We start from the raw sequence: 26084 nt of genomic DNA on the forward strand, positions 1-26084 counted from the left end.
ACATGGGGACACATATATTCTTTCTGATTGGTGTTTCAGGCTTCTTAGGGTATATTCCTAGAAGTGGAATCACTGGATCAAATGGCAGTTCAATTTTTAACTTTGTGAGGTAACACCATATTGTTTTCCATAGTGGCTGCACCAGTCTACATTTCCCCCAGCAGTGTACTAGAGTCCCCTTTTCTCCAAGCCCTTGCCAACACTTGTTGTTTGATGATGATTTGTTGATGGTGGCCATTCTGACAGGTGTGTGGTGATATCTCATTGTTGTTTTAATTTGCATCTCTCTGATGATTAGTGATGTTGAGCATTTCTTCACATGTCTCTTGGCTATTTGTATGTCCTGTTTGGAGAGGTGTCTATTCGACTCCTCTGCCCATTTTTTAAATTGGGTTCTTTGTCTTCCTTTTGTGGAGTTGTATGAGCACTCTCTATATATTGGAAATTAACTTCTTATCTGATATATCATTGGCAACTATGCTCTCCCATATAGTGGGTTGCCTTTCCATTTTGATGACTATCTTTTGCTGTGCAGAAGCTTTTGAGTTTGATGTAGTCCCATATGATCATTTTCTCCTTTGTTTCTGTTGCCTTAGGTGATGTATCAGTGAAAATTCTGCTGCGTATGATGTCTAAAATTTTGTTGCCTACATTTTATTCTAGGATTTTTATGAATTCATGAGTCACATTTAAGTCTTTTATCCATTTTGAGTTTATCTTTGTGTATGGTGTAAATTGATGGTCTAGTTCCATTTTTTTGCATGTAGCTGTCCAATTTCCCCAACACCATTTATTAAAGAGGCTGTCTTTACTCCACTGTACGCTCTTGCCACCTTTGTCAAATATTAATTGAGCATGTTGCCTTGGGTCCATTTCTGGGTTCTCTGTTCTTTTCCACTGGTCTACATGCCTGCTCTTGTGCCACTACCAGATTGTTTTGATTACAGTGGCTTTGTAGTATAACCTGAAATCTGGTAATGTGATTTCTCCAACTTTGTTCTTCTTTTTCAAGATTGCTGTGGCTATCCGAGGTCTTTTTTGGTTCCATATGAACTTTGGAAGTATTTGTTCTAGTTCTTTGAAGTATGTTGTTATTTTGATGGGGACTGCTTTGAGTAGTATGAACATTTTAATGATGTTGATTCTTTCGATCCATGAACAAGGTATGTGCTTCCACTTTTTTATATCTTCCTCTATTTCTTTTTTTCAGTGTCCTGTAGTTTTCTGCAAATAGGTCCTTTACTTCTTTGGTTAAGTTTATTCCTAGGTATCTTAATTTTTTTGCCGTGATGGTAAATGGAGTTGTTTTTTTAGTTTCTCTTTCTGTGAGTTCATCATTGGTGCGTAAGAATGCCATCGATTTCTTCTTCTTTTTTTTTATCCTCACCCGAGTACATTTTTCCATTTTTGTTCAGATAGACAGAGTGGGAGGGAGAGAGAGGAAGAGAGAGAGAGAGAGAAACATCAACATGAAAGGGACACATCGAGTGGCTGCCACCCACATGACCAACCAGGGCCGGAGACAAACTGCAACCAAGATTCCCTTAGCAGGAACCGAACTTGAGTCTCTCTGGACTGCAGGCCAACACACTAACCACTGAGACAAATGGGCCAGGGCATGCCATTGATTTCTTGACATTAATTTTGTATACTGCTAGTTTGCCAAATTCATTTATTACGTTTAGTAAATTTCTGATGAAGTCTTTGGGGTTTTCTTCGTATAGTATCATGTCATCTGCGAATAATGACAATTTCACTTCCTCTTTTCCAATTTGGATCCCTTTTGCATTAAATAAATTTATACTTTTAATGTGCTGTAAACAACAGGGCTTAGTACATAGTAGGTACTCACTAAACATTAGCTTGTACCATTATAATAATCATATTAATCATACACTGTTCTTAATAGTAACAAACTTCTTTTAATACCCGTTCTGTCCCTCTCGCATCAGTACACCAGTTTGGCCCTGGTTTATTCCTAACAAGATGCAATAAAAATTATAGGAATCAGCAATCAAGATATTACCACAGGTGTCAACAACATGATTTTTGATTTTTTTCTCTCCTTGTTCCAACAAACACTAATTACTTAGTAGTGGGAGACATATGTGCATAGCTAGACAAGATAGGATAAAAACATGCATATAGGATAATCATGAAGCAAATGCTCTGTCAATATTATCTCAATTTAGAATATCTTTACCTGACAAAAACACAGTGATTTGCTCTGTTTTATTCTTCCTCATAAAGTCCCACGGGGGCTGGGTGAAGCTCTGACCTACTGACCACGGCACACTTCCTAGTTTAAAGAAATGAAGATGTCAGGAGAAGATTAAAAGTACTTTTTCTTATAAGGGTTGATGTATGACCTCCTCTGTGAGAACCCTAAGGAATTCAAAGCATAAACTGTCAAAGGCACCTACAAAATTTGTAGAGGGTCACAGGGAGTTAGCTTTTGCTGAAGGTCAAGAGGAAGATCTTCAAACTACAGGCTTATCCAAAGCTGCCTGAGGAGGGACTGAGAGAAACCTGGAGCCTGAAAATACAACTACAACTGAAGATTTCTAGGGTTAAGTTTTCAAGAGCAAAGCTGGTCATAACATTTTGTGGTTTTTCAGTGCCTGTTTCATAAAGGCCAAGCACTCTGAACCAGGTCTATTCTGAAAAGTGTTCCAGAAAATTTTTAGATTTCAGAAAAAAAACAGATAACCTCAGGTGCTTGGGGTAAGACAAGACTTCTCACAGCCTGGGCCCTTTGCTCACTCTTACTCAGAAATGGATCCCACTTCATAGGTGCCTTCTCTCAGGAGGGATTGGTAAAAAGAACTTCGACCCTTCCATTCCACAGATAAATTCCTAAATACCCAACATACATACCTACCCTACCTGTAACTTTGTTTTATTTGCTGGCATGGGTCCTTTGAATCTAGTTATCAACACTGTAAAATCCCTTATTTACATATATTAATAACAATAATAATATCATTACCAATTAAAAGCGGCTACAAAAGGCACTAAACTAAATCTAGTACCCACAAAACTCAATGATTTTAGATCTGGAATTCTACTGGGGTGCCCCGTCCTCAGTGACAAGCATGAACACTGAAACCTAATTCTCAGAGGTAAATCTATCAGATGGTGGTGAATACCCACTTATTTTTGCCAGTCTTCAGATGAACTGGGTGATGGGTGATGCAGAGGTCCATTTCCTTCAAAACATGGCTGTGCTAACTTCCTTTATCAGACCCCTAAGGCTAACCTACACCTTGAATAACATGCCTGTTATATGGGCAAAATGTGATGCTGAGACTCATTTCCGACTTCTTTTCTTAATACAATTATTTAATTGCATATTTAAAAAAATAATTATGGCAATGTAATGATCATGCCAAAGAGTCATAAAATTAAGTTGCAAATAACTTGCTTTAAAATCTAGCAGTAATACATATTTTGAAAGTGAATTAGCATATATGAGTGAACAAAATAAAACACTTTCTACTATAATAAGCCTATACATTAATACCATGGTGAAAAGCACCCTTTCCTCAACCTGGACCATATTCTTGCAACATGGTGCTGTTGAAAGTATACAGGCTTTCCAATCAGATAGATTGGGGTTTGAGTCCTGACTGCTTTGCTCGTTAGCTGTGAGTCCGGGCAGGTCATTGTGTAACTTGTCTTGCTATATGTAAAATAAGCCTGTTGTAGAGACCTGCTGAGGTGCCATATAAAGTGCCCAGCACAATTCTGGCATAGTGGCAGCAAGTTCCCGTATGTGTTAGTTCTCTTGGTTTAAGAGGAAATGACCAGTTATCACCCTGATTCATCCCATGTGAGAGCTTTGAATATATCTTCATTAAAGAGCTTCTTCTAACTCTAGACTTCATTAAGCCTTCTGTCCTTGGAGGTAAGGTGTTAATGGATTATAGCATCCCTGGAACAGCCCAAGTACAAATTTGGAGCTGTGCTCAGAACTTGTGTATTAGCAAGCTGCTGCAGTTTGGTTAGTTTCTTGCATTTATCTAGGATAGCAAGTGTAATAACAAAACCTCATCAATGGTTTTCATGTTCTTTGTTCTCTGAGTATTATCTCAGGCATAAAAGCATTTTATACTGACAGGCAACATTATGTAATGGATACACTGTGAATACACAGATTTCAGTACCAGCAGCTGCCACAAGTGAGCTCTGAATGTGTTTAGTCAATAAAGTAAGTCTCAGGTTATGAAGCCCATAAACATAAATAAACCTGGAAATTTAACTTTCTCTTCATTACAGAACTGTTGATACCTAGCATGATGGATTGCACACTGCTTGCTCCCAGGCCAATGCTGGAGTTAGTGGTATTATTAAATGTCACATCTTCCAGATTCCACCACTCATCAGAAGAGATGGCTTGGAAATGATTTGTCAGAGCTTGACTCACTGCTTTTGAAAAATCATCCCATGATGTCTGTTTGCGAATACTTAAAACACATATTGTGTGTTCACATTCAAAGTCATTGGAACCATAGTGGTCTGGCTGAATCTCACCCACTGAAATCCTTAAGAGTATTTTAAGAGCATCTGTTGGAAAGATAAGAGAATTAGAAGTTTAAAAAAATCATGATAAAAAAGAGCAGAACTATTATATAAAATAAGAAAATATGAATATTTTATAAACAAATCAAAGGCAGCTTTAATACTTCTTTAAATAACATTAATTCAGTGTTCTTATAAAAAGTTTTTTTTCTTTGTTGGTTTTAGAGAGGGAGGAAGGGAGAGGGGGAGAGAGATAGAAACATCAATCCAGGCTAATTCAATGTTCTTATACTGGAGTAAACGTTGGTCTTTCATCTGTATCTTCACGTTTTCTTTGGAACCAAGTTGCTTGAACTCTATCTTTCCTTGTATCTTTGGCCTTTTCTACTTCATTAACTCCTTTCCCTTCAGCAAGATTTTGAAGTTCTTTAAAAAATCTGAGAAAATTAGGGCCCTCTCTGGACCCTTTCTCCTCACCTTCACTGATAATGTCATGAATGAGGCAGGTTGTAGAAACTTCATGCACATAAAAGAAACTACAGCATGAGTCTACTGGGGCTTAGCAGGGCTGCTGAGCACAGGGCATTGTGGATGTCATTCATTCACAGAGTTGCCAGGAGTTGGAGCAGACTCAATGGCATATGACATACATGTAGTTCTATAGGTCAGTGTGCTTAGGATAGTGGCTTTAGTCATACAACCTTTGCCTCAGCCTCAGAGTCAGCCTTCTATTAGCTATGAGTACTTAGTAAATACACCAATTTCTTCTATAAAATGGAAGGAATGTACAATCAAGGTATTATGAGGAGTAAATGAACTCATTTGGAGTGAATTTAACACAGTTTAACACTGTTACATGGTAAGTACTGGTAAGAATTTGATAAATGGCAAACAGTGCTTCTAAAATGATCTTTCCAATCCCTCTGTGACACCAACTTACTGAGGCCTCACCTAGGTGGGCAGCAGCCCCATGCACTTCCATTCTTATGAACTGAATTATATGCCCACCAAGAGTTGCATGTGATTATTCCCAAATCCTCTATGTCTGTTAACAAATATGTTTAAGTCCTCAAACACTAGACATCGTAGATGAAACATACAAGGTGTTGTTTGGCCCTGGCCGGTTTGGCTCAGCAGTTAGAGCGCTGGCTTGCGGTCCAGAAAGATCTGGGTTTGGTTCCCGCTAAGGGCACATACCTCATTTGCAGTTTGTTCCCAGCCCTGGTTGGGTTATGCGGGTGGCAGTCACTCGATGTGTCCCTTTCATGTCGATGTTTCTCTCTCTTTCTCTCCCTCCCACTCTATCTGAACAAAAAATGGAAAAATGTCCTCGGGTGAGGATAAAAAAATAAATAAATAAAAAACAAAACAAAAGGTGTTGTTTGTTCAAACAAGAATAGTATGTGGAACATCAAGCTATAGAAACATACTAAAATAAATACTTTACCTACAAATTAGTAAAAATTACTTCATATGCTTTAAATTAAAATAAAATGTATTAAAATGTGTATTTTTATGATCCCCTTCTTAAACTCGCTTCTTCCATTAACTGGCCAACTAATGGATTATTTTATTTTCAAGTTGTGAATTCCCAGTCCTCATCTTACTTATTACAGCATCTGACACAACTGATGTCTCTGTGCTCTCTGATTACACTCCCACTGCATTTCCTCATGTCATATCTTACTGCTCACTCTTAAATGTTGTTTCTTTTTTGGTCCCTCCCTTTTTTCCAGATTTCTTTTTTTTTTTTTTTAATTTTTCTATCATTTTAGTTTTGTTACAGATGTTTCTCATTTTTTTCCCCATTGACACCCTCCTCCCCATTCCCCCCACCCTGTCCCCAGCTTTGTTGTCTGTGTCCATTGGTTATGTGTACATGCATATAAATTTTGCGGTTTATCTCTTCCCTCCCCCCAACAGCCCCTCTTCTGAGGGTTGTTAGTCTGTGCTCTACTTCCATGTTTCTGGGTCTACCCTATGATAGAGTGTAGCAAGACTCATTTCTCTTAATTTTTCTGTGTTCACTTCCTTAATAGTCTCATCTACTCCTACGACTTTAAATATCATCTATAGACTGCTGACTCCCAGATTCACATATCCAGCTCACACTCATCTTTGGAATTCCTGATGACTTGACATCTCCACACAGTTCTAACAGACATCGCAGATTCATATGCACCCGAACTGAACTTCTGATCTTTACTAGCAAAATCTGCTTCACCTGCAGCCTTCCCCCTAACAAGTAACAGCAGCTCTATCTTGCCAGTTAGTTGCTCAGGCTGAAAATCTGGAGTTACCATGAATCCATTCTCACACACTTTTAAAAAAATTTCATATTTCAATTATAGTTTACATTCAACATCATTTTGTATTAGTTTTAGGTATACAGCACCCTCCTCTCTCGTACTTTGATTTCAACCCAGCAGAAACATTCTCCTGGCTCTACCTTTTGCTATATCCAGTCCAAACCACTTCTCACCCCCTCATTGGCTACAATCCTAGATTGAGTCATCATTATTGTCTCTTACCTAGAATAGTATATCAATGACCTAAGCAGTCCCGATTCTACCAGTGACTTCTTATCGTCTATTCTCAACAAAGCAGCCAGTGAGACTATTAAAGTGTACTTCAGATACTGTCACGCCTACACATAAACCCTGACATAGCTCTCCCTTAAGTCCCTACAATGCTGCAAATTTTAACAAGATCAGGGACCCTATAGCCCACCACATCCTGAAACTCCTCTGATGTGTTTTCCTTCTTCTCCTCCACCCTAACTCATTCTAACCCAGTCACCCTGGCAGTTCCTTAGACATGCAGGTATGATCCTACCTTAGGACCTCTGTCCAATTGATGTTCTGCCTGGGAAGTTCTAACCTGAGATATCTACATAGCTGCCCTCCTCACCTCCTTCAAGTGTTTGCTCAGATGTCTTATCAGTGAGGCTACCTTGTCCATCATTTTAAAAAATGAAACTTCCAAACCCATTTTAAAAACTCCCACTTCTCAACCCTCCCAACTGGCTTAGTCTTTTCTGTAGTGCACATTACCATTTTATATACCCTAGATAAAATTATTTCTTATGCTTATTGTTCACTTTTTTGTCTCTTAATATTAAAATATAAACTAAAGTGGAATTACTGATACAACTGGCTGACTGAATGGACTGGGTGATAATCTCAACATACTATTTTGTATGTATGAACCCACAATTGAACTTTTCAAAAAATGTGCTGACAGCATATATTCTTCAATCTGGAAGGAACCAAAAAGATCACCTATTATTTTCATAGACAGGTAGGCAAACATGTGGAGAGACAACAGACTTGTCTAGGTTCATACAACTAGCTAATGGTAAAGTACCCAGCCATGATTTTTCATACCCTGTTTGTTTAGACTCATGTCTACAAAGACAATCTAAGTCAGAAGAATGACTTTGAATGCTTTCCTAGGTCAGTAAAATACAAGGGAGATCTTCATTATTTGAATAGCAACTAATTCTGTAAAAAGCCATTCTACATGGAAAAATAATTACCACAGTTTAATCAATAAAGTGTTTCTGTAAACAGCTAGGGTTCAAAGAAAGCTAAGCAGAGAATGAGAAAACTAAGTTGCATTAATATTTTTTCCATTGTCCCGGAGGCCCTGCTCTGTGGGGAGGGGCAAACAATGAGGCTGTGAAAGGCACTCACTCAGATTCTCCAGCAGATGCTTGCAGTCATCAGTGGCGACATCATGTGCAGTCCGACCGCACTTATCTCTCCTTTCTGGCTCAAGCCCGCCATGCCTACACAGAATTTCTAGGCAGTTCTGTAAAGACAAGAGCTCTATTACCTCATGGTCCAAATTAAGAAACATGAGCTAATACTCCAAGGGGAAAGCTAGTTGCCCACAGCAAACAAATCAGGAATTCTCAGCTAGAAATATTTGAATTCCAGGAACCCAAATTGAACAATATCTCAAAATGAAAATCAAAGAATACTCCATTTATGTGTGAATCATAGAATCAAAACAATGCTCCACAGAACAGCCTCTCAGGTTTTGAGAGAAAAAAAATCAATTTACTAATGACTCACTTTGCAGCGTGAAATTAGGAACGAAATTGACTTGAGCAGACAGTATCTTTCTATGTTAATTTGGCAATATAAAGCCAAAAAACTTTCACTGCAACTGGACGTTATTTGCTGTCTTCTGGTCTATGGGCTGCTTTCCTGGCAACGTAAGTGCAGGACTCAATTTTAACAATTCTATCCCAGAGTCCTCATCAGCACTTTTATATTTGAGATTTTACAGGGTCTGTTTTATTTTATTTTATTTTAAATATACAAAGACTATGTTGGTTGAATTTTTTAAAAAACATTCCCAATAGATATTGAAGTTGTGTTCCATCTCTTTTTTAGCTCTTCCTCTCCTGTGCTGCTTAAAGAAATCTTCACTCAAAAAATATCAGTAACCTAAAAACCAACAAGCCTTTTTTTCCAAAAATTTTCAAACCAAAATGAAATAAATGCAAACATTTTCTAGTAAATAATTGCACAGCAGGATGTTACATTAGGATATTTACCAAGGAACTCTACTAGCTCAACTTTTACCACTTTATGTTTTGTTTCCTGAATTCCCACAAGAACAACCACAAAACCGAAAAGATCAGAATCTATAAAAAGGAACTAACAACCAAAATTAGCAACATCCTTCTCATTAGTTCCCTAAACACACACACACACACACATACACACACACACACACACACACACACACACACACACAATAAAGTATGCCTTTTCTGTTTGGCAAAACATACTTTTTTATTTTTATGTGAATATTTTACTGAGGCATAATAGTCACACAGAAAGTAAATAAGTAAGTATGCACCTTGAAGAATGATTACAAAGTGCAAGACTTGTGTAAAGAGTACTTAGTAAGCTTTTATTTCAATCTCTAGCCCCTCCCCTATCCCCACCCCAAGGTATCTACTATTCTCATTTCTAGTATTAGAGATGGACTAGCCTGTTAATGAACTTTATATAAATGGAATCTTACTGCAGATGCACTTTTATATTTGGCTTGTTACAGTCAGCACAATGTCTACAAAATGTATCCATGTGTTGGGAGTAGTCATAGTTCATCTTTTTGTTTTGTACTTTTAAAAATTACTGTGTGGTATTTTATTATGTCAATATGCCACAATTTACTTATGTAATCTCTTATTGATGGACATTTGAGTCCTACTATGAATGTTCTCGTACAAGTCCTTTGATAGATACTCAGATGTACACATTTCTGTTGAGTATATGAACCAGAGTTGGATTACTGGGTCACAGGGTATGCATATGTTCTATGTTAGTATATACTGCAAAGCACTTTCAGAAGTGGTTATACCAATTTCTGTTCCCATCAGGATAACATGTGAGTTCTAACTGCTTCATATCGCCCCCAAAACATACTTTAAATGCAACCAGAGTTCCCAAGGACGTACAGAAAATCCCTAAGGGCTAGAAAGAAAACCAGAGAGTAAAATGAAACCACCAATTAAGTGAAATTTGAATAGGAAGCCAGTGCTGGTTTAATAGCCAAGCTGATACAGACTCCTTTTGGACACTGTAGGGATGGGGGACTAGGATTTGGGACCCACAAAATGGAGAAGCTGAACCAGAGGATCCCTGGGTAAAGAAAATCTGCTGGTCTGCAAAGGGAATCAGCTAGCACATCTGTTTCTCACTGCCCCCCTCAAGCTGGAGGGATTCCTCTATAATTGTAATCAAAGTCTGACTTTGTGGGTCTGGGGTTCAGATTTAAGAAATCATTAAGTCAAGAAATTAATTGAAAACAAAGTCAAATATATAAATAACAATTCTAATAAATTGTTTTACTAATTTGCACAAAACCAGTAAATGCATAAGATAGTTAATGAGAAATTCAGGAATGTCAATTTAGAGGTTAACTCTAAAATGGGTATTAAGTAGAATGCAGTCTGAGCACTAAACTTTGTGAATTCCCAGATGATGAAAGAGAAAAATAATACATTTATTATGCAAGTGAGCACCTACAGAAAAGCAGGTAAAAGCCAAAGCAGGCCTGGATTATAATTCTGCCAATATAAATTATTTTATCTTCGTCTTTGGTAAATAATATAACATTTTTTGCTTAAGTTTCCTTATCTGTGTTTCAAATAGTTGTTATGTGACTTACATGAAAAAATATATAAAAAGCTCTTATATTCTCAGCACTTAATAAACTCTCAATATTTATTAGCTGCTGTTCTTATAATCAACATAATCATAACCAATTAGAAAACAGCCTGAATATTGAGTGAAGTGGTAATGATTTACAGCACAGCAACAAATGCCACTGATCTCAATACAATTCTAGGTGATGTTACTTTAAATTACAAACAAATATGCTAAAAGATGCAACACAAATCTGCAAGATTCTTTTATTTCTGATCCATAAAGAATGTTATATATAATTTGTATTACACTCAGGAAGGTCATTGGGCAATATATATATAAGCAGTGACTTTCTCTTCATTGAAGCATGAAATTTCAGGAAGACAGTAGGATATCGCATATCCTAACACTGCTACAGGTGTGAATGTTATGGCACTATGCTGGGTTCAGAGGGGAACAAAAAAGATGAATACTTTACCCAACTGACACTTAACAACAACAGCTACAACAACTATCTGAGTGTGTACTAAGTGCCAGGCACAGTCCCAACACTTTACAAGTAAGCAGTGCTCATGTATCCATCCACACAACTTTATGAAAGAGGTACTAAGCACCCCTGTGCCTGGTGCTATGTTAGAATCAAGGACTGTGACAATGAATAAGGTAACAGTTTTGTTACTCAAGGAGGAATGCAGAATGTAGTAAGGAGTTTGACACAAGGAAAACGTACACAGGAAAAGGGCTATGGAAATGATGAGCAAAGTTTTACTATGTGAGGAGAGAGAGGAGCGAAAGGTGAAGAAAAGAATCTAAGCTCTCTCTTTGACAGGTGGCATTGTGCGAAGAGGATAAACATTGTGATGCCAGTCACTGCTTCTGTAAATGGATTCCCAGGGGGCCTAAATAGGGCAGGGTGTTCTACCCAAGCAATATAAAAGAGCAAGAGATCTAGATGAGTTCAAGCCAAAGTCCTATTAGTTATTATACAGATACATCTGCAATAACAGAGCCTTAAAAAGCAGTGGCTTAGGCTTCAGCTTTCATTTCCATTTACATCCCATTCACCAGGACTTAGGTACTTGGCCATGGTTACCTGCAGTGGAGACTAAAGAAGGTAAGTCTTTATTTTGGGTGGTCAGGGGCCCTTCTGAAAAATGAAGGATCCGTTATTATTAGGAAAGGTAGAAGAGGTGTTGAGGGCCAATGAACCATCTCTATCATGGTCTTTTATGGAGAGCTAAGAAATAAGGTACTGCTGCCAAGGAGACTAAGTATAAACCCATAGTCCAAAGAGCTAGAGATAAAATCCAAGTTAAGGCAGAGAACTGAGAGTTCGAGATTGGACAGAGGGAGCAAAAGTGAAAGAAGTTTGCAGATGCAAAGAGGTGAGGTCCCATGCAAGTGCTGGGCAAAACCTTGGGTGTGGGTGTACCCAGTTTTACAGGGCAGGGGAGATGATGCCTGTTAAAGTGGGAAATAATGGCATAAGCAAAAAGGTAGATTTAGGGGTGAGTGATCAACACTGAGTGCTGAGGAGTTTGGATGCTTCTCTATAGGCATAAAGATAGGTTCAGGAAGCCAAGTGCCACAATCAGCACAGTTCTGAAAACCAGTTGGTGCATTTGGAAGATATATTGGAAAGGAAGAGGGTGACAGGAAGGAGAGCTGTTAAAAAGACCTGTAGTAATAGTCCATTTACTCATTAATTCAACAAACATTTAGTACTTCTGGGCCAAAGTCTCTGCTGGCCACAGTATATACAAAGATGGAAAGGTAATCTTTGGGAGGAGGTGAAAAAAAGAGAGAGGCAGGCAGATGATTCGTTTTAAAGTACAAAATCTCTAGGTGAAAGGTGAAGAGGTACCTTGGGACTATCTAGCTCCTAGAAGCCAAGACTTAAGCTGAAATGTTTTCCAGGCAGTGAAGGGTCAGGACAGGAGAGGAGGCCATTTGAGGTAATAGGAACAGCAGATGCAAGAGCAGGGAGACAAAAGAAAGCACAGCAGCCAGTAGTGCGCAGTTAGATCACAGAATTCATTAGGGAGGAGACAGGAAGTGTGCCTGTGGAGGTAGACTGAGGCCAGATCAAGAAGAGGCTTGTCTGTCACGATAAAGGTCTGGCATTTACACTGGAAGCAACAGAGCCTTATAAAGATGTTAAGCAGGGCCCTGGCCAGTTGCTCAATGGTTAGAGCGTCAGCCTGTGGACCACAGAGTCCGGGGTTCGGTTCCCACTAAGGGCACGTAACTTGTTTGCAGTTTGTCCCCGCCCAAGTTGGAGTCATGTGGGTGGCAACCAGTCGATGTGTCTCTCTTACATCGATGTTTCTCTCTCTCTCTTCCCCCCTCTCTCCCTCCCGCTCTATCTGAAAATAAATGCAAAAAAAGAAAAAAAAAGAAAAGATGTTAAGAAGGTAAATGACATGACCATGTTCTCTGTTAGAAAGGCCCATCTCATGGCAGTGTAAGGAAGTGGGAATGACTGGATGAAGAGACCCCACTAGGTGCCTGCACAAGGCCAGACAGCAAGGTATTGAGGGCACTCCAAGGACAGTGCTCATGGGACATGGAGGAGGCAACCTATTCAAAATTCATTTATAAAAGAATAAAATGTAGAGTTGTATTGATCAACTGAAATTATTAAGTTAGGAAGATAGGGGAAATAAACATAAATGGCAGGTGACGTTTTTGGATGCAGAACAAGAGAGGCAGCAGACTGGCAAAGGAGCATGAACACGGGAGTCCAAGGATTTACCCTCTTGGAGCTGTTTGGTGGAAGCAAAAACGAATTTGGTCATCAAGGTTACCATATAATTTTCTAAACTGGAACACTTTTAAGAGTAAAAAGGAGGCATTGTTAATAATAACACTGGGATGACAGGCATAAACAAGAACTGTACTTTCCAGGCTGGGAAGTTATTCCTCCAGTTATCAAGGAAATGCCCTGTAAACTGGGGCCATCTTGGACAGAACCTTCCTGGATGGATTCGGGAAACAGTAAGTTGGGCCAGAGGTAAGATTTTGGAATCTCTCACAGATTGTATTCTGGGGATCAATAAGATCATTCAAGGGAGAAAGTACAGAATGACAGCAGAAAAGGTCAAAATCCAGATCAATGAAAGGTGTTAGTGGAAAACACTGGCAAGTCCATGTCCTGGGTGAAGAGTGGAGCATGTTTCTTAGAAGTCTGTGTTAGAATAATTTCGTTGGCTAGGTTTACCTCAGAATCCTTTAGGATTCTGTCCATTAATCACTGCTTGTCAAGTTAAGCAAGAATACCATTCACTGCACTGAACATTGTGAAATGTGTGTTTTAAAAAATAACCTTCCCTTTGTTTACACAGAGCTAAGTCAGTCTGGCCTTTCAAAAATAATTTTATAAAAATTAAGGGAAAAAAGGAAATAATCATGGAGAATCAAAAACAAATTCCAAAGAGATTTCTATTTATCATCGTTAACATTTAGTCCCAAACACTTGGTCCAACTTCACAGGTAACCTGTCTTTCTCCTCTCAGCCAGTTACCCTGGCTATGTGACAAGGAAGAAATTTAGTGATTCTAAATTGGGGGGTTGGGAGGTTGGAAGATGGATGTTTTTTAACCTTGTGTTAAGCACTCTCAAACTTGTATTAATGCATTCTTGGAATCCTAGCTGCAAATGAAGCTTGGAAACTGCTCATGGTTAAACAAAGAAAAAATCCAGAAAAACAAAGAGAAAGGCTAGTCATCAAAGTCAGAGGAGAAGCAAAGAATGGAAGGGTTATAGGGGAAGAGTTTGCATTATACAGTCAACCCAGAGAGACCGCATCAGAGCATGAGTGGTAAGAAGCCACTGCTCTGGCAATATATAAACTATAAAATCTACTCCTATAGTCAAGAAGACACATAGTCCCTCAAATAATCTCTTTGTATGAGAGCGTCAACAGCAAAAGATGCTTAAATCCACACAATCACTCTAATAGGTTTCTGCTGCAGGAACTTAACATGTCAAAGTTATCATGACATAACAGTTTCACTAAGAATCTCTTCTGTCTACTCACACTAAGTGATGAAAACAAAGGTTTATCCTCAGTGATTAGTTCTGCTCTGGAGCAGTCACCAGATAGCTTTAGTGTGAGGTACTTCTTTAATCAAATACAAAATAGCGATTTGCACAAATTGTTTAAGCACTAGGAAAAAGACCAAGGACAAAGATGGAAAAAGTACTGATTTGGAAATCTTATCTTCTATGAATTACCCATGGGGAATTAGTTATGCTATTTTCCAAGACTTAATGTTTTCATCTGTAAGACAAGGTGATTAGACTGGATGAGCTATGTCTCTTTGAACTCTGAGACCTCACAATTTTTTATTGAAAAACAGAGAAAACTGAGATCATCTTGGGTGACAGTACTACTTACTACCTTATGTAGAATGGATACATATATACTACTACAAAGAGAAAAAAATATTTGTTTTTTTTTTTTCTTGGCTCTACTTGTGGTCAGTGCAGAACCTTTTTACGCACATGATTAGTCCAGATTTTTTCCCCCCAGAAAACTGGTCTTCACAACTAAGTTGTAAATGAATTAGCTCTCTGGAGAACAATCTCAGCTGAATATAAACTTGGTATTAGGCAAATGATACAAAAATATATTCTAATGCCTTTGGGAAGAAAGGCAGCATGATATAGTGTAAAGAGTAATTAAATCAGGCAATCTGGGCTTCATTCTCAACTTCCATTAATCCCTCTAGGGTTTAAATGTCCTTATAATCATAAAAATCATAAAACAAAGAAGTTAGACTGGAAGATTAAGTATCCACTCTAGGGCTAAAATAAATTCTTTATTTTAATCTATTATTTTACTTAGAGGTATGTGAATATTGTCAGTCTTGCTCACTTTTTAAAATCTTTTCGTATTCAAAATTCATCTTGTGCTTCTTAAAGTGAGAGACAGGGTGAGACATTCTAAGTGAGAAAGAGGTCACAGTTCCCTTCACTTTACAATGACAGTGCACCCACATTTCCCAGGGGCCTGAGTACCTCTATACTGTCCTCAATGATCAAAAGCACCAGGACTAATAAGGAGTCGTGATGAAGGAGCTGAGCTGCTCCAGGAGCACCCTGCACTGCAGGATGAGTCACACCGGGCAGCTGGTTCCTCTCACTGCCCATGTAGAGAGAGGTTCATTAGGTGAGTATTCCATATCAGTCATTCTCTATCCCTGACACCCACTTTCATAATCCCAAATCTTCTAAATGTTATTGCTAATCAATTTAAACTAGAGAGCTGCTTATTTTGCTCCTTTGTGTAAAACTTTTCAGTGGCTTTACTCTGACTAGTAAATAAAGCCAAACTCCTTAATATGTCACTAAAGACCCATGACATCCTGTGAGACTCCCAGTTCAGTTTTATTCCTTCTCACTGCTCTTCATTAATGAAATGGGAGCTGTTATCCATCTGCTCTTTCCACTCTCTGTTCCTATTGCTCCCTCCATCTGCACTACTCTTTCCCCAGTAATGATGGCAATCTAACCCATTCTGCAAGGCTCCAGATGATTTCTATCTCCTACAGAATGAGTCATTTCTGAATCCAACATCCATGCAACTCTGCTCTTTGAAACATGTGCTTCCTCTCCCCTTTTTCCACAAAGAATAAAAAGGTACATTCTATACTGTTCTAACTACATCTATTACCCTGCTGTTAAAGACAATTTGTTTTCAATTATAGTTGCTATTCTATAAACGTGTTTTAATTTTTTGTACTTCTTTTATCCTACAGTTGTCTTGTACCTCACACCCTTGCAACTGGACTAGGAGTTACCTGATGGCATAAATAATCCATGCAAATAATAGCATACATAGTGCCTTGCACTCAGAAGTTTTCTAATAGCTTATTATTGCTAGAACATATTATTTCCAAAGTGGCTTAAATAGAAAAAGAATTATAAATAGATGGTCCACTATATTATGTTATTTCTTTAGTAATCAGAATCTTTTTCAACTCTAACTGATGAGTGAAATTCAGAGCTCCCTCTGTTAATAGGCCAGCATAGGTAGGCTAGTCACATGACAGGGCATGTGTTTGAAACCTGGCCCTCCCTCTGACTAGTATCATGGCCCAGCAGACTAAATCAATACCAAACATTTTTTCCTAATTTTAGATGAGATAAAGTGTCTTAAATTACTCCCACATTTCTTGTTAACAAACTCCAAACATATTTTTAATGAAAAGTCTCATATACTCTTGACCATAAATATCTGGACAGAAAAAAATCAGTTCATATAGGTAGCTAATCATCTCCTGCAATATCATCACTCAATCTACTATTATTCAACTGACATACTCTCTCTCAGTCAACAGCAAACAGCTTTGCCACTCATCAAATTAAAACTGTAGAATGAGGCCAGCTGCTACCTGACACACCTTAAAACCCTTTGAAGCAGCAATATGGGCAGCAGTCCAGCCTTCTCTGTCAGCATGGTTAATGAGGTCTGCAGGAACAACTGGTTGGGCTGTGCCTTCAGAACTCTCTTCTCCTTGATCCAAGTCAAAGATGTCTGAATTGGTCTCCTCCTCATGCAAGGAATTTCCACAAACTGGTGCTCTATGGTACATAAGAAGCTTGAGGCTGTCCACATTACCAGTGTCCACAACTGCATGAACTGGTGTCCAGCCATCCTGAAAATAAAATGACCAAGGGAAATGGTTGATTGCAACATTAATATTGAGAACAGTGTTACCTAAAGTTCACTTCTAAATGCTCTTGAGCATGGACCACTGAGCTGGGAAAAGCAGGCATTCCAATCCTGAATATCATTGATGAGTTGAGTCATGTTCTCTGACTTCTATCAATTAGTGTATTTCCCATTGCTATGACTCATGTTTACTATTTTGTAAGAATTTCCTCTTAGTAGTTTAACCATTTGGAGTGAGTAGGTAGTGCTCAGGCCCGTAATTAAGTATTATGTATGGAGAACCAAAATCTCAAGTTAATACTACAAAAGAGAAGGAACTTTAGCATAAAAAGGTTTTTTGAAATGTGTATCTAACTACAATGTTATTAGTAATGTTATAGGGCAGAGTCCTAATTCTAGTGATGTTAAAATTTTGTCAATGATTCCAAAAGATTCTAGATAATAGGGAAAAACAGACATATAGGAAAAACAAAGCCAAATTACTTCATAGGGTGCCCATGGGCCTCTATTGAGTGTTCTGTGATTGCAGTGGGTCATTGATATATGCAATCTTAGAAAATGTTCCTACTAAAATGACTGGGCCCATTCTCTAGAATATGTTACTTTGAAGCCTCAGTCACCCACTTAGCAGGTTGCTAAAGCAAACTCAATTCTTTTCTAGGGCAATAGTCCCCAGTTGTTGTCCCAAGACCACCAGCAGCAGCAGCATCTGGAAACTTGTTAGAATACAAAATCTTGAGCATCCCTCAAAGCAAACAGAATCAGAAACTCTTTGTGTGGAGCCCAGCAATCTGTGATTTAACAAGCCCTCCAGGAGATCCTGATGCGCTCAAGTTTGACAAGCACTATTTTAGGAAAAATTTTGGTCGCCTGTAGAATCTTACATTTTCAATATAGAGATGGGTCTGTCTTCTACTCAGTTTCATTACATTTTTAAGACTTTCATTTAAAAAAAGACTGAGCTTTATTTTGGTGATTTGTGTTTTAGCTTTATTTCACTTTCCCTTTGGCATTTTTTTTTTATGTGGTTTTTCATATTGCTATAATAATGTTCAGTGAGCTTCAGCACTTAAAAAAAAATAGGATAGAAGACAGGGAGAAAACTAGACAATAAATGGTAACAATCTACATTTCGACCGATTCATCTGACCATTTGTAATGCTGTCCCTTGATAATGTGGCTTTTTTGTCTGGTTCTATACTGTATACCTATGATGTCAACTTGGCTGAGACAAGACCATGGCTGGGTAGTAATTGGAATACCATAGAGTCCTCCTGTGGTAGGCACTTAAGACAGACATGAGCAAAGCAAGGACAATAGACCAGTTACAGAAAGTCACCAAGGCAGAATGTTCTGGACACCTAGCAATGGGAAAAACTGTTAGAGCAAGTATTGGAGGTAAGTATTGTTAAACAGGACCTCCCCCTAAGACATCCTTTCCTTCTCTAGAATGTCTCTGGTCAGGCAGGTCAGATTCTCCCCCTGAACTTCTCTCCCCTGGCATGTGGCTAGTCATGGGGTAGGCCCTCCACTTTTACAGGAGAACAAGGGGCTGAAGGAAAGCCCCATCTAACTTCCATACAAGGACAGAAGATGACAGGACAGGCCCGACAGGTCAGCTTGAAGAACTCAATAACAAACTCCTCACCCTCTGCCTCCTAGGGGTTAAAAGGAGTCCTAGCCCACACCCTGGGGCAGCTTTTTGAGCCCTTAGCTTGAAATTTCTCATTGAGTTTATTTTTTCTTTGCTTGCTTAATAAATCTTCACTCGCAAGTTTGCGTCTTGGCTCTGAATTCTTTTCCTAGCCAAAATTCAAGCACCAAGGTCTACTTTTACAGTTTACACTCTGAGGGGCTCTGGTGGGCTCCAACCATGTAAAGCTTGTCCTTTGTTGGGCCGTGGACACCTTTACGTGGGTACCAGCCAGCATCAGAGTAGAAGTGCTCTTAACCAGCCCTAATTTTCACTGCAAAGGCCATGCAGCAATTCCTGAAAAACTTTCAACCTGCCATTTTCCTTTTACTTCTTATTAAAAGTCATAAGAAATAATTGTTGCCTTAAAATCTTCTCTCAGTTATACTGCTTACTTCTAACAATTATGTTCAGCTCATCAATAACTTGCTTGAGAGCATGGAATTTTGTGTTCTCCAGCTTATAGGATGTGACCAATTTTTACCTGGCACTACTTATTTTTCACTCACCTTTTGATGTAAAATTCATTTTTCACATGTAAGGTAGAATTTCATAATTTCATAGTGAAATCCATGTGTGTAACACCACAGATTTCTTAGATAAGATATATAAAATAACATGAATAAATATAACATGACTATTTTCTCAGATTTTCAAAAAATAGATTTTTTTTTAAAGCTCTAGCAATATGGTTCAATGAAAAATGTTTATACCTAACTTATATCCCTGGTTATATCATTAATTGTTGGTTCTTTGGGGAATACTTAAGAAAACCCAGGATCTAAGAGTGACCTTTGTATCCTAAACATTTTAAGGATGTTTCCTGTGAAACGGATGCCCAGTATAGTCGATTCTCTATTAACAGAAGAGATCTAAGGTACAGATAACCTTTGGAAATGACAATATCTACACTTGTATTTCATCAGGAATATGTTGGAGGGTAGTGATAATTACAACTTTAACATTCTGGGAAACATCAATAACAAAAATAAAATAATGCCTAAGCCCAATGAAGAGTGGATCACGACAGAAGCTCCTTAACTCCTCCAGCCCTTATACGGGCCCCTGTCAGAGAAACACACGTATTGTACATGGGCTGCTTTCTTAATCTTAAAGTATATCACAATAGCTTGATGAAGACACATTTTGGAGTGTCAATTTGGAAGTTTTATTTCAAAGGTATTTTCATGTGGTTCAGCCAGAAGTATTACCCGAGGAATTTTAAATCTCTCTTCACCTTTGAGCTTCTACAGGTGACATCAGAACTGTGCTAGGTGAAATCAACAGTTACACCAGCCTGTTAGGTTCTGTAGTGGGTTTCCACAGTGTTTCAAGTTCTGAAGCAAATTAGACAGCGGCCCTGAACTCTGAGAGGTGCTGCACAATCTCAGCAATAACAAAAGTCAGTCCTAGGAGAGACAGTCAACACAAAACCCTCCTCTCTGCAGGGCAAATCTCATCACAAAACTTAAATTTACACATTACAACTCAGCACTACTATTGATGACGATGATGCTGACAACCACGATGACAGCTCACCTCTGTTGATTACTTATAATTCACAGGTAGCATACCAACCACCTTATATAGGTAGGCTTATTTAATTTTAATACCCCTAATAACAGTTATCATTACTCATCTCATTCTGTAGAGGGATCAACCAAGGAACAAAGTAAGATAACTTGTCCAAGGTCACACTGCATTGTGGAGGCAAGGTTTAAGCCACAGGGTCTGATTTTGGAGCCTGACCTCTCAACCATTATGCAACACTTTTTCTTTCTGTTACCAGTATTGCCACTGCTGCCACAGTTTGTACTTCTATGGTACTTTATAAAATATATAATGCACCTTGAAAATACATCCAGAATTGGACCATTCCTCACTCTACCCCTCACCTTGATCCACACCGTTACTACTTCCCAGGATTAAAACAAGATTCCTGACAGGCCTCCTGGCATCTGTTCTCCCCCTCGCTTTATAATTTATTCTTATCCCTGCAGCTAAAGTGATTCTTATAGAAATGAGTGAGTTCATGCCCTGGCCGGGTGGCTCAGTTGGTTGGAGCATAATCCTATACACCAAAAGCTGTGGGTTTGATTCCTGGTCAGGGTGCGTACAGAAGGCAACCGATCACTGTTCCTCTCTCTCATCAGTCTTTCTCTCTCTCTCTCCCCCCCTTTCTCTCTCTCTAAAAATCATTAAAAACATATCCACAGGTGAGAATTTAAACAAAAAATGAGTTAGTTCATATCCATGTTCTGTTCAAAACCACCCAGTCTCACCCTAAGTTCTCATGGCCCATACCGTGGCCCACACCTCACCGAGGGGCACTGAGGGTGCCACCACTCTTCCATCTGAGGGCTCTGCACTAACTGTTCCTCAGGCCTGGTGCACAGCCCTCCTTGTCTCTTTGAGGACTGTGCCTTTGCTTCCTTTAGGTCTTGGCTCAATTGTCACATTTCACTGAAGACTTTTCTGATCAATTCTTATGGAGCAACTCCCATCCCAGGTACTCCCATCTCCTAAATATCCAACTACTATCTCCTCACTTATTTGTTTATTGTTCACCCCATTCCCTAATAATGGAATATAAGATTAATAAGGGCAAGGCTATTTTGTTTTTGTTTTTAAATATTTTTAATTTATTGATTTGAGAGAGAGAGAAAAGGAGAGGGGGAGAGAGAGAGAAACATTGATCAGAGAGAACATCGATTGGCCACCTCTTGCATTCCCCCCACTGGGGATCGGGCCTACAACCTGGGCATGTGCCCTGACCTAGAATTGAACTGGCGACCTCTTGGTGCATGAGTCCACACTCAACAACTGAGCCACACTGGCCAGGCAAGGCTCTTGTGGTTGCTGCTGTCTCTCTAGGCCTTAGGACAGTTGGTACTCAGAAAATATTTGTTGAATGAATAAAATTTTATACCTTCAATATCTCTCCTAACTCTGGAAAAGGGCAGCACACAGTTATTGATTTTTCTGTTTTAAAAGTGAATAAACTGAGGTTCAGAGGTAAAGGTCTGGTCAGGTTAACAGACAAGGCTTTTAGAGACTCAAGGAACAGACACTGTCTTTATCCGATATCCTAACAGCAAAACAAAGCGAAGCAACCTCTAGTTTAACATATTTTATTTTTCTAACTGTAGAAATTGTAGACACATTACAAATTATAGAACACCAGCCCCAAAATAAAACTGATACTCACTCTGGTTTTTACACTTTGGTCAGTTCCAGCTTCCAACAAGAGTTTAATACATTCTTTATTTCCATTTTTACAGGCCAAGTAGAGAGGTGTCTGTCCTCCATCAGCAGCATGATTAATGTTAGCATTATATGCAATTAATAATTCTACACACCTAAACACAACGTTACAATTAATTATACATACAGAAACTGCGTTTGATTTCTGAAGTGCCACTTGACCAAGATATTAAATATAGATAATAATGCTAAAGTAATTCTTCATCTTTACATACATAATATATAAACATATAGTATAAATTATTGTGTCTTACTATACAGGTACTGTTTTTTAATAAGGCTAGAAGACATATTTTAATCACAAACTTAATTCCTCCCATGAAAATTTAAAACAGCAACCTTGGTCAAGTGCTGAAACTGACCCTAATCCTAACCCTAGTGGTTTGTGACACTTCTCTGTAGCCAACTTGTAAAAGCGGAGTTCTTGTAATAGTTTAATTTATTGGAATGAATGATTTAACTGTGCTTGACATATATATTATTTGCAGTTCAAAATAGTTTGGACCTTGAAAAAAGTCAGGTTGCTGAGTCATTCTGAGATTTTTCACTTGAGAAAATAATTATAAATAGTGCAGACAGCAGGGCACCATGAGCCTCCTCTATAAAAAGCAGCAGGGAGACAGAGAAAAGTGTTGCCTGGGGGGAAAAAGAGGCTGTCCTGTCTCCTGTATGGGTGCTAGTTTGCAATGAGAAAGACACAGCTAAGCAGAAACTCATTGCCCAGAAAATCAAGAAGGAAAGAAATGAGGTAAATTCAAGATGCAGTGGCACTCACTAACTAGTTAAACACCTTAAGCTTGAATTTATAAAATTATATGAAAAAAACTTAGAAGAGGACTAAATCATAGTAAAATTAAGAAGCAACTCACATCATCTTCATTTATTTATTTATTTATTTTACTTTGGGTGCATGTTTTCTATTTTTTTAAATTGAGTTTATTGGGGTGACACTGGTTAAAAATAACCATACAGGCTTTAAGTGTACAACTCAACAAAATATCATCTGCATACTGCATCATGTGCTCATAACCGAAAGTAAAGTCTCTTTTTGTCCCCATTTGTCCCCCTTTGTCCACTTCCACACCCTCTACCCTTCCCGCTGGCTATTGCTATACTGTTGTCTGTGTCTATGTGAATATATATATATATATATATATATATATATATATATATATTTGCTTAATCCCTTCACCTTCTTTCATCCAGCCCCAAACCCCCTTCCCGCTGACAACTGTCAGTCTGTTCCATGTATCTTGGCTTTCCTTGGACACATTTGGTTTGTTTATATATATTTGAAAAATATGTTACATATTGATATGTGTGCTTATCTCACACACATTTAGATCAATCTACCCCCAGCATTCTTCCTTTTTGTAAAGTTATCCATGTGTCTATTCCCATGGCTGTTATAGTACCCAAGGGAATGGCCCTACAGATTACCTGGTGATAGTCAAGGTAAAAGGACAGCCCAGAAGAAATCTCTCTTGGAGGACTGAAGACATGCAAAAATAGCAAAATCTACGGTACTCAATAATAACTCAGGGTGATGACATGCAGAAAAAAATGAAAAGTTTCCATTTATAATTAATAACATTAGTGTGAACCTTAAAACCCATATTTCAAGAATTCTGAATTTTGTTAACATTTCTAAGAACTTTTCTATCAGGACAGTTATGTAAAAAGTTGAAAATAGCTTGCAATCCCTGAAACCTGCCATTTCAGCACAGAGAAAACAACTTAGCTACATTCTACTTTAGTAAAATATGACTCAATTTTTAAAAATCATTACTATGTTCAACTACCTTAGTAGGCTACTGAAGGAATCATTAAGTTATGCATATTTTAATTGATAGGCTCTTTTTGTTCTGTGCTCTAATTACTTTCAGTATGTAAAGTTTCTGCTCCGTTTTTAAAATAATGATAAAACAAGGTAAATAATTAAGATTTAATAATGCTTAGATTGCTACTAGAAAGTTAAGATTGCTATCAATAATACAGTTCTACGTTTTGCTTGTAATGCCATTGTAAGTAAAAAAGTTTCTTTGTGCTGGGTTGGTGGACAACAGTGAAGAACAAAGTCTAATCATCCATTAAATTATTGATATACTATCAAAAGATTATCTTCTTTAGAATCAAGTTAATTTATGTGAGGTTTGGACACAGCATATTTTTCTTCTTCACTCCCTTCATATATAACTCTTTACCAATTATTAAGAAGAACACATTTAGGATCCTACCTTGTGTTTAAATACTCAAAAATATTTAGTAAATTTATTTGCCAATACATTTTAAGCACTAGTTTACACCTTCATCCAGAACTAAGATATGTGTACCAATTATAAAGAGCTTCTTTTCATAATAAAAAAACATTAAGAGCATCTCTTACTTGAAATGTCCCTGAGCAGCTGCAACACACAAGGGTGTGAAACCATTTTTATCAGCAGCGTTGACTTGGGCTTCTGTATTCAGCAACAATCCCACACAATCTATGAATTTTAATAGAAAGCCACTTTAATCCCTCATTTAGAGTTTTGGTGAGCCAAATTCTATATACACTGTAGACAAATACAAAATCCAAAGGACCATTCCCATGCACAGTTTATTGGACAATTCTCTTATGGCTAACGTGAGACTTCACAGATTATTTACAGGGAAAGCAGCCTCTCTTCCTAAAGATTTTAATACCCCAGAATCGCCAACTAAGGTATGATTTTTATTTTCTTTTGGTGCTTTGGGAAGAGTTGTGATGTGTGAGAGAACTGTCCATCATGTGTCAGAAAACACTTGATCAGATTTTTCTACTAGACTATCCCAGAAAATGTTATTGGATACAGAACCACATCCATTTACCAAATTGAAATACCATTCTTTATTTAGTTAAATTCTTACTTTATGTTTTATTTAGTCTTTAAAATGCTTTTGCATAGTAGTCATTCTGCACTTAACCCCATGAATGAGGTAAAGGTGAACCCATAGAAAGTCACCTAGCTCAGGCATAAATAGCACCTGGACCTCCTCTTGTAATTTACTGGATTTCTCTATATTAAAAAAATTCCCATACTGCTTTTGAAGTAAAAAAGAATTCCAAAGTACTTTTAAAATAATGAGCTACCTTCTTAGCTCACTACAATCTTCCATCCACCCGAACACAGTAAAGCCCTGAAGACTTCCAAGGAAGCCACATTATCTGAATTCCTGGACAATCATATAGCTTCCACAGGCAGTGCTATTTGACTTTGTATTTGCAATGAAATCATCTTTTTCTTTACTATCTTACATTTTAGTATATTTGACTACAGGATTTGCGTGTTAAGGAACAAAAATAATTCCCAGATTTCATCAATATGTCGTTTATAGTTGTACAACTTCTTAGCTTTAAAAAAAAAAAAAATCTAAATAACTATACATTGTTTCAATTCCAGAACAGTTTCAGACCCATGACCTTTCCTGACTACTAAAACTTTCCCTCTCTGTAGTATGCACCAAAGTTCAGAAACTTTTACTTTCACACACATCAGGTATTTCTAACAAATAAATCAGGGTTCTTTTGCCCTGAACAAAGTGATCACAGATGGAGGGCTTTATTCTAAAATGTGTTAAACAGTTACTAGACCTGAAATGTCTACATAAATAATGCATTTCATTGTATATAAAACAAATATTACTTTTTATTAGCTGCAAAAATTTTTATATTAATATAGAACTGTACAATTTGGATTAAAAAAAGTTTACAAAATCTTTAAATCATGTAAAAAAG

General features: G+C 37.9%; 1 protein-coding gene across 1 annotated transcript in view; it reads right to left on the reverse strand.

Moving 5' to 3' along the window:
* CTTNBP2 (cortactin binding protein 2) overlaps window positions 1–26084 on the reverse strand; it is a 236069-nt gene that overhangs the window by 97585 nt on the left and 112400 nt on the right. The window contains exons 6-11 of the mRNA XM_036246679.1: window positions 24714–24813; window positions 22272–22422; window positions 17099–17353; window positions 8217–8334; window positions 4291–4566; window positions 2204–2299 (exon numbers count right to left, since the gene is read on the reverse strand). Of these exons, the coding sequence (XP_036102572.1) occupies window positions 2204–2299; window positions 4291–4566; window positions 8217–8334; window positions 17099–17353; window positions 22272–22422; window positions 24714–24813 (996 nt within the window). The remainder of the gene's footprint in view (window positions 1–2203; window positions 2300–4290; window positions 4567–8216; window positions 8335–17098; window positions 17354–22271; window positions 22423–24713; window positions 24814–26084) is intronic.

This window comes from Molossus molossus, unplaced genomic scaffold, assembly GCF_014108415.1.
Source record: "Molossus molossus isolate mMolMol1 unplaced genomic scaffold, mMolMol1.p scaffold_m16_p_7, whole genome shotgun sequence".
In the NCBI taxonomy this organism is placed as follows: Eukaryota; Metazoa; Chordata; class Mammalia; order Chiroptera; family Molossidae; genus Molossus; species Molossus molossus.